Genomic DNA, 7,798 nt, shown 5'->3' with positions numbered 1-7,798 from the left:
TGTGCTGGGATGTGCTGGTGTGCCTCGGGATGCATGGATGCACGTGCAGGTGTGTACTGTGGGCACATGTGTACACACAGAGCCATCGTGCTGTCACAGTGAGAGCTGGAGACCCCTGCACAAGGTGTGGGCACAAACCCGTCCTGCAGCCGAGCTTGCTTCAAGGGGAGGTGAAACACCCCTCTGCTGCTGCAGTGGAACCTGAGGAGATGCAAAACTCCTTCTCGGACACATACCCAAAGGGCTCTGGGCCCATGTGGAGCCCTCTGAGCTCCAGGGCAGCTTCCATGGTCTATGCCCATGAAAGCCAAGAGCTGTAGGGGTGGCAGGAATAGGAGAAAAGCCCCTTCCCTGCCTAGATCAGCCTCTGCTCCATCAATCCTTATGTGTTAACTGGGGTTGCAGGCAGCAGCAATCCATGAAGGCGCCAGACAGGGGGGGCTCTCCCTGCTCTGTCCTGTTGGGAGTTTGTCTTTCTCCCTGTTCTTGTCCTAAAGCACAAAACCTACCCTCAGCTATGGACCCAAGTACCTAAAAAATCCAACTGATTCCTCCTCCCAGCTCCTTCAGAGAAGGGGCGTTGTTGTCTCCAGTAATACAGGGGGCAGCAGGAGGAGCAATAAGTGGGTTTGCTTTCCCTTTTTTCCCTGCAATGGCTGGAATCTGGCTGGATGCTCATTTCATTACAAGCCACAGCAATGATGCTTGTCTGTGCCATCGCTGTTTGCTCCTCTGGAGCCCAGCCTCAGGCAGGGTAGGAAAGAGGGATCCCACCTCCTGACCAAACAGAGGGGGAATTTTGCTTATAGAAGAATATAAGCTTATATAGGAATAACCTACAGGAATAACCACAGCTTCTGTACCATAGGCACGCACTTCCAGCAGTCTTTGGCTTTGCCAGAGCAGGGATGCTCCATGTGGCTTCTCGAACAAGATAGTTATATCAATACTGAACCAAAGCTTTGCAGCAGTTGACGTTAACAGATCCTCTCCAAATGAACCCCTGAAATACATTTATCTCAGCCTCACAAACAGATGTATTGAGTGGGTGCCATGAAATAAGTTATCAAGAAAGCAGAGAAGAGCAGGATCATGGTTACAGCTTATCCGTGTGCTCCCAGCCTGGAGTTCCTTGGGAATGGTGGAGCAGAGAGAGCAGGAGCAAACCTCAATGGGGATGTGAGACCAGGGGTCAGGGGAGACACTTCCAAGCTGCTGTGCAGGAGGAACAGGAGCTCCTCTCCATATCTTTTGCATCGATACCCTACCCTACCCCAAGCCCCTGGTATCTGGATATAACAAATGCATTTGGATATAGCACGTCTTGCTATCCTGCTTCCTGCTGCCAGCTCTGCCTGCCATCAACATGAGAAAAGCCAATCTGAGGTGACCAATGGATTTGGGAGCTTCAGTGCCTGTGAATAACAGCCAAAGGGGCAAGCAGGATGGGTGCTGGATGCAGGGAGCCAGGCAGAGCCTGCTGGGCTCTTCCACCACTGCCTGGCCAGTCCATTTATTCGCAGCATCACTGCTGTGCGGGTGAGGTCTCCAAATGCAGAAGGATGACTCCATCCTCATCCCGCCCTGTGCCTCCTGCTCATCCTCAGCCGCCTCGAGGCTGCTCCAAGGAAACATCCAAGCCTACAAGAGCAGCAGCTCTGCTGTCCAGCCGGCTCCTGCATGAACAGAAAGCCAGCCCACTGCCCTCCGTGTGCATCCCATGCAAGTCCCGCTGGCACTGCAGGCAGTAGGAGCAGCCCATGGACCAGGGGCTGGCTCACTCCCTCTGCACTGCGCTCTGGGGCTCTCCCCTGGGCTGTGGAGCTGACGGCACGTTGGCATAGATCTCCTGCTGCTCCGGCAGGGACCTGCGCACGGTGGCATATGTGGGCTCTTTCTTCTCTTCCAAATGCTGGGAAAGCAGGGAAGAACCAAAACACATCCGTGACGGGGATGCTCCAGGACAACACCCGCTGCTGGAGCCTCTCTCAGCTGCTTTAAGCACCCAGGAGCAGCTTGGGGACCAGAGAGGCCACCCACATTATCCAGTGCCTTTCCACACCAGTGTGGCGCATCCCTTTGCGGCTCCCTCCCTGCCCACCCAACACATCCCATTGCCCACACCGTCTCCCATCCGCTCCAGCTTCCACCCATCACCCCGAGCTTGGCACCGCTCTGCACGCTCCCACCTTGTCCCTCTGCTTGACCTCCATGTACTCCGTCGCGGTGCCTGCCGAGCAGCGCAGCGCCTCGGTGTTGCCGTACAGCCGGCTCTCGGCTGTGCTCGCGCCGTGGTTGATGTCGGCGTAGTTCAAGGCATCTGCTCCCTGACACGGGGACAAGGATGAGCCCTTCCCCTCCTGCTGCTCCGTGCCCACAGCCTCGGCTCAATCCGCAATTCCCTTCACAGGAACACTCTGCACTGAACCCATGCTTGAGCCTTTCTGTTGGCAAACGGAGCCCAATGGATCCCTCCCAGCCTATAGGGCCGTGAATGAGGCTGAAAGCAAAGGGCTCTGGCAGCCTATTTCCCCTCTCCAAGCGAGCTCTGAGCACAATGGGGTTTGTCTTACTGTATGGGACACGCTGCCCGTCCTGTCCATCTCCACAGCTGTTCCGGAGGGGGCTGTTGAAGCATGGATGTGGTCAGATATGAGTGAAACCAGAGGAAATGAAATGTATTAAAATCCTTCACTATGGCATTCACCATAAAGCAGAATCTATTGCCCCATCAACCATCCAAAGTGGAGTTCTCCAAACAAAACCATAACCCCCTGCCAGCTGGTGACATTCCCTCTTATCCCTCCCTATCCATCACACTGGCATTAAACCCTGCACCAAGACTAGTGTAAGCTCTGAGCATGCAACTGAGCTTCTCCAAGCTGACAGTGCCCAGGCAAACTCAAGTGGGTGCCATACTGAGCAGTACCCATCCCAAGAGCTGTCATTCCCTGCTCCCACCGGGATGAGACCCATGGGATGGTCCCACTGCTCCTTCAGGGGAAGGAGACCACATTGGTGGAGGTGTCAGTGATGGACCCAGGAACCGGATGGATCAGGGAGGGAATGGGGGAGAAAAAAGAAATATAGAGGGAAAAAAAAAAACAAATATATGAGAAGACAGCCCCTGGTGCAGAAACAGTGTGTGCAGAGGTGACAGCTTCACTTACCCTTCTTCCTCTTCCTAGTCAGTACTACCAGAACACCAACAGCAGCTGCGAGCAAAAGAAGAACCACGACGATGCCTGGAGTGAGGATGTGCTCAACCACATCCAAGCTGCAACACAAAAAGAGAGTTCCTGCTGTCATACTTCTCAGAATCAGATGGGAGAGGAGCCCATGTGGGGCAGACACAGGGAGAGGCTGAGGGTGATGGGGCCTGGGGGGGCAGCTGAAGGCTGGGCACAGAGCAAAGCACACTGGATCATGCAGAAGCAAACAGGAGCTCGGGTCTGAGAGCTGCTGCATCTTCACTGCTGTAAGGATCAGCTCCTGCACCTGATTTAGCTCTGGTTTAGCTCCACTGTTTGTTGAACTTATAATGGACAGCGAGGTGAAGTGTGCCAGCAGCCCCTTGAGCATGTGGATGGGAAGCCTCAGCTTTGCCTGCTGCTGGCATCACGTCCAAGAGGCAGGAAAGGAGGAACAAAGCTCCGGTCTCACGCTTTCTCAACTCTCTCTGATGGGCTGCACATGACTACAGAGCCAAAAGGGATCCAGCTCAGCACTTGGTTTCCCACAAGCAAACAGTGAGGTTTGGGGAAGGAAATGGGGTCAGTGCTGCAGCAAGGAACCAGTTCTTACACGGTGATAACCCACGCCTTGCTTAAGCTGCAAGATGGACATGGGGCAAGCAGAGCTTTGCCAGGGCCAACTGACCAGGGATGCTGGGATTACTTTCCATGAGGAGTGGCTGGGTGAGAGGATGGAACACTGGTCCCAAACACAAAGGGTCTGCATCCTTAAGGGAGGTGTGAAGAGCCTGGAAGGTTGTAGGGCTCCAGCTACACCAGAGACCTCATGGAGGAAGGTGGCCGCTGTGGGCAGGAGCTGGTACTCACTGTGGAAGGCTGGAGCCTTTGTGGTGGGAGAGATTTGATCCTGGTTTTAGGGCTTCCCCCTGGGGATTTGCCTGTGTGGAGACTGATAGAGAGCTGGTGAGATCAGGGTGCGCAGTGGTGGAGCCATAGGGTGATGCCGGGAAGGAGGAGGAAGGAGCTGTAACAAAAAGAGGAGAGGGCTGGTCAGGCGCCCTGCCTCTGCAGCGGAAAAATGATGTAGGGTTTGCAGTGAATCAGAAGTGACCCACTTACTGTCACAGGAGGAGAAGCTGGGTCCCCTCTGCCACATCCAGAGCATGCTCCTTCAGGTGAGAGGACTGTAATCCCCTGCTCAGGAGGCTTTTCATGGTCTCAATCCCCCCCACCCCAAACACGCATGCAACAGAGCCCACCCTGCAGGAAGGGGGCCTGGGCACCCCATTCCCGGTGCTATAACACCCTTGGCAAGGGGACAGAGAGCGACATTCCCTAAGCTTAGAGTGCACAGGCACCGGCTGCCCCACAGTGGGTAATGAGGGGACACAAGGGGGTGAGGAGATCTCTTAGTGTTATAAAGTAAGGCAAGTAGAGCACAGACAGGGCCAGCAGGATCTGAAGGTCTGGAGCACCCCAGTGTTGGGGGTGGCTGACCCTGGGGTGCCGAGACGAGGCCATGCCAAGACCTGGGCATAGAGAACCAGTGGAGGTGGCATCTGCCACAGCAGCAGCCTGCCGAGACCGGGTGACACAGGCTGGGGCTGCCCCAGGCAATGCGGGCACCCCCTGCTCCTGGCTGCCCCCCCACTGCAGCCTCCGATCCCAGCACACGGAGTGGGACAAAGCAATACTGGGGACTCACCTGGGGACACGATCACCCGCACATCAGCGCTCTTATCCCGCTTGAGTTTTCCCGTTCGCACCCCACAGCGGTAGGAGCCGGAGTCCTCCGCAACCAGGTCTTTAACGGTCACCGTGAACACCCGTCTTCTTTGATAGTCCTCGATGGTGACCCGGCCTCGCCGCACCACGGGGCTCAGCTCCGAGGTGAGAACGATGTCAGTACCGCAGGTGAAAACGCTTCCCTGATAGCACCAGAACTTCGGCATCTCCTCATAGCCGGGCTCGTACGCGCAGGTCACCGAGAGGGACCCCCCCACGAACCCCCGCACAGTGCCGGGCCCCGTCACCGCCCAGCAGCCTGCGGAGACACACAGAGCCCGGGAGTGCTCCCGCCGCTCTCCGCCCCGCCCGACGGGGCTGCTGCGGGGCGCAGGGGGTCCGGCCCGGCCTTACCTGGCAGCAGCGCCCAGGCGAGAAGAGGCAGCAGCCGCATGGCCGCTCCGGGACGGCGGCGCTCGGCGTCCGGCAGCACCCGGTTCCTCTCCGTTGGGCCCGGCCCGCCCCCGGGGCCACCCTGTCGGGGCGGAGCGCAGGGACCCCCGGGGCTGCCTGACCACGGGAGGCGCCGCAGAGAAGAGGCGGAGGCGCGGAGCGAGGTCGGAGAAGCTTTATTGCAGCCGCCGGCGGCGGCAGGAAGGGACCGGCGGGGTCCCGGCGCTGCCCCCTGCCCGCGCCGTCGGGGCCGGGGCGGAGCGGTCCTGGCTGCGGTTCATGCGCAGCGCAGGCTGACCCAGAGCACGGCTCCGCTCATGGCGAGCAGCGCCAGCACTTGCAGCCCGGCCAGCACCGGGAAGTAGCGGAAGGGGCCGGGGTTCCCCGGTGGAGGGTCCGTTCCTGCCGCGGGAGGCCGGGGGGCGTTCGGCGGAACTGTTGGTTTCGGTCCGAGCCACGGGGCTGCAGATTCGAAGAGGGAACAGATGCAGCGGGTGCTGCCGGGCTCTGACCAGCCCTTGTCCCTCTCCATCCCTCCACCCGCAGCATCCCACCTCCTCCCGCAGCCCAGCCCCGGCCCCCAGACGTGACGGTCACTGGTGCTGGGGAGAGGGATGTGCAGGGACTCACCTGGGGACACGATCACCCGCACATCAGCGCTCTTATCCCGCTTGAGTTTGCCCGTTCGCACGCCGCAGCGGTAGGAGCCGGCGTCCTCCGCAACCAGGTCTTTAATGGTCACCGTGAACACCCGTCTTCTTTGATAGTCCTCGATGGTGACCCGGCCTCGCCGCACCACGGCGCTCAGCTCCGAGGTGAGAACGATGTCAGTACCACAGGTGAAAACGCTTCCCTGATAGCACCAGAACTTCGGCATCTCCTCATAGCCGGGCTCGTACGCGCAGGTCACCGAGAGGGACCCCCCCACGAACCCCTGCACGGCGCCGGGCCCCGTCACCGCCCAGCAGCCTGCGGAGACACACAGAGCCCGGGAGTGCTGCGGCTACACAGACACCTCCTGCCCCATCGGGCGGCTCCAAGTGTGGGCTTGAGCCCCAAGGACTCCCTCAGCCCTACCTGGCAGCACCATGCAGGCAGGCAGCAGCAGGAGACGCATGGCAGGCTGGCCTGGGCAGTGCATCAGGGCAGCCCTGCCTTTCCTGCTCCTTCCTCCTTGTGTCTCTGGAGCTTTGCTTCCTCTTCTACAGGGGGTACCACAAGCTCTTAGCTGGAGCGTGGGCTTTCTTTTATCCACTGCTCTCAGCTGACTTCCTGCCCTGCTGTCACCCAGAGCTCTGCCATGCACTGTCCCTGCTCCTGTCCGCCTTCCTTCCCCTGCCCCAGGGGCTCCCCTTTTAGCCATCACCATGGCCCCCACAATGAGGTGCAGTCCTGCCTCTCCCCATCCTCTCTGACAAGGCAGGGCCCCCAGTGTGAGATCTACCTCAAGGGGTGGCTCAGTGCTGCATAGGGACCCCATGAGCCCCAAACATGCCGCCAGCCTGGGGGCAGTGCTGCATGGGCCTCCTGTCCCTGACATGGACACCCATCCCCACTGCCCTGGCCAGAGCATCACCCTACGCTGTCATCCCCAGCACAGATCCTCCATGGCTTGGTAGCCCTATTCCCAAGCCAGGTCTCCCAGTAGTCCCCCTGTGCCTCCATCCCTTATCCCCTGAAAGAACCAGTCCACCCCAGTGTCTTCCCTTCCACCCATATGTGACTTGTTGGTTGTGTGCTGCATTGGGCAAACCCTTTGGAAGAAGATCCTAGAGGTGAGGTTGGGGACAGGCAAAGGCAGGAAGGACAGACAGAGCCCACAGCCAGAAACCAGACCCATGCTGGGTGTCACAGGATCTGTCTCCTACAGCCACTGGCTTTTACCCACTGCTGGTACCATCGCAGCTCTGGCCTTAGCACAAGCAATGAGACATCTTTACCAGCAACAGTTGGTTCCAGTTTAGCAGAGCCAAGCATGTTCCTTGGTGGAGACACAACTGAGCTGCCCCTGTCCCTGCCTCATGCCTGGCCCCTAATGATGGCTCCCTGCCCTGAGCATCACCCAGGCTGGCTCTGGGCTGTCAGGGGTCCCTGAGCAGTTGCTCCCCATCAGGGAATAAGCGCTGTGGTTCCCCATGGCTCTGCCTTGGAGCTGCCACCTCCGTCCCCTCCACACACGTGGTGGCTCTAGGGCAGGACTGTCCCCGCTGTCCCCATTTGACAGTGCCCTGGATGGGGGTTTCACCCTTCAAACCCACCAGGAGCAGACAATAAACAAGGAGGGACCGCAGTGGGTGGAAGCTCAGCCCTGGCCCCTGTGGTCCCAGCAGGAAGAGTGGATGCAGGGACCCCAAACTCAATTCCCTCCCATCAGTTTGGCTGAGTCTGCACTGGAGGTTTTACCATATGAGGTTGAATCAGGCGGT

At 58.9% G+C, this 7,798-nt stretch overlaps 2 protein-coding genes across 4 annotated transcripts; both read right to left on the bottom strand.

Annotated features, from left to right (window-relative positions):
• Nucleotides 1-1,483: 1,483 nt before the first annotated feature.
• LOC130604113 (CMRF35-like molecule 2) lies at nt 1,484-5,419 on the bottom strand. 3 transcript variants are annotated; one of them, XM_057418419.1, is made up of 7 exons: nt 5,334-5,419; nt 4,900-5,238; nt 4,062-4,218; nt 3,171-3,277; nt 2,574-2,626; nt 2,190-2,327; nt 1,639-1,912 (listed from the first exon to the last, which is right to left on the bottom strand). In XM_057418419.1, exons 1-7 carry the CDS (start codon nt 5,371-5,373, stop codon nt 1,778-1,780), a joined length of 969 nt encoding a protein of 322 aa, XP_057274402.1. In that variant the 5' UTR covers nt 5,374-5,419; the 3' UTR covers nt 1,639-1,777. The 3 variants fall into 3 exon arrangements, with proteins under 3 accessions (XP_057274401.1, XP_057274403.1, XP_057274402.1); XM_057418418.1 differs by lacking the exon at nt 2,574-2,626 and having other exon boundaries at nt 1,484-1,912; XM_057418420.1 differs by lacking the exons at nt 2,574-2,626; nt 4,900-5,238; nt 5,334-5,419 and adding an exon at nt 4,314-4,387 and having other exon boundaries at nt 1,484-1,912.
• A 209-nt stretch (nt 5,420-5,628) lies between these two features.
• On the bottom strand, nt 5,629-6,579 carry LOC130604117 (CMRF-35-like molecule 4). The gene is made up of 3 exons (XM_057418425.1): nt 6,450-6,579; nt 6,003-6,341; nt 5,629-5,834 (listed from the first exon to the last, which is right to left on the bottom strand). Exons 1-3 carry the CDS (start codon nt 6,511-6,513, stop codon nt 5,650-5,652), a joined length of 588 nt encoding a protein of 195 aa, XP_057274408.1. The 5' UTR covers nt 6,514-6,579; the 3' UTR covers nt 5,629-5,649.
• Nucleotides 6,580-7,798: the final 1,219 nt, after the last annotated feature.

Source organism: Pezoporus wallicus, unplaced genomic scaffold, assembly GCF_028554395.1.
Source record: "Pezoporus wallicus isolate ANWC-B61680 ecotype Strahan unplaced genomic scaffold, APGP_CSIRO_Pwel_v1 contig_3710, whole genome shotgun sequence".
NCBI lineage: Eukaryota > Metazoa > Chordata > Aves > Psittaciformes > Psittacidae > Pezoporus > Pezoporus wallicus.
Note: the sequence above shows the minus strand (reverse complement) of the source record. Positions and strands in the feature narration are given on the sequence as shown.

Bases quoted from the DNA above. Each gene is read 5' to 3' on its own strand.
- LOC130604117 (XM_057418425.1), bottom strand. From the start codon at position 6,513: ATGCACTGCCCAGGCCAGCCTGCCATGCGTCTCCTGCTGCTGCCTGCC. The intron at 6,342-6,449 runs GTAGGGCTGAGG...GTGTCTCCGCAG, and splicing joins TGCCTGCATGGTGCTGCCAG to GCTGCTGGGCGGTGACGGGG. The intron at 5,835-6,002 runs GTGAGTCCCTGC...TCGAATCTGCAG, and splicing joins GCGGGTGATCGTGTCCCCAG to CCCCGTGGCTCGGACCGAAA.
- LOC130604113 (XM_057418418.1), bottom strand. From the start codon at position 5,373: ATGCGGCTGCTGCCTCTTCTCGCCTGGGCGCTGCTGCCAG. The intron at 5,239-5,333 runs GTAAGGCCGGGC...GTGTCTCCGCAG, and splicing joins CGCCTGGGCGCTGCTGCCAG to GCTGCTGGGCGGTGACGGGG. The intron at 2,328-3,170 runs GTAAGTGAAGCT...TCCCCGTGTCAG, and splicing joins GACTAGGAAGAGGAAGAAGG to GGAGCAGATGCCTTGAACTA.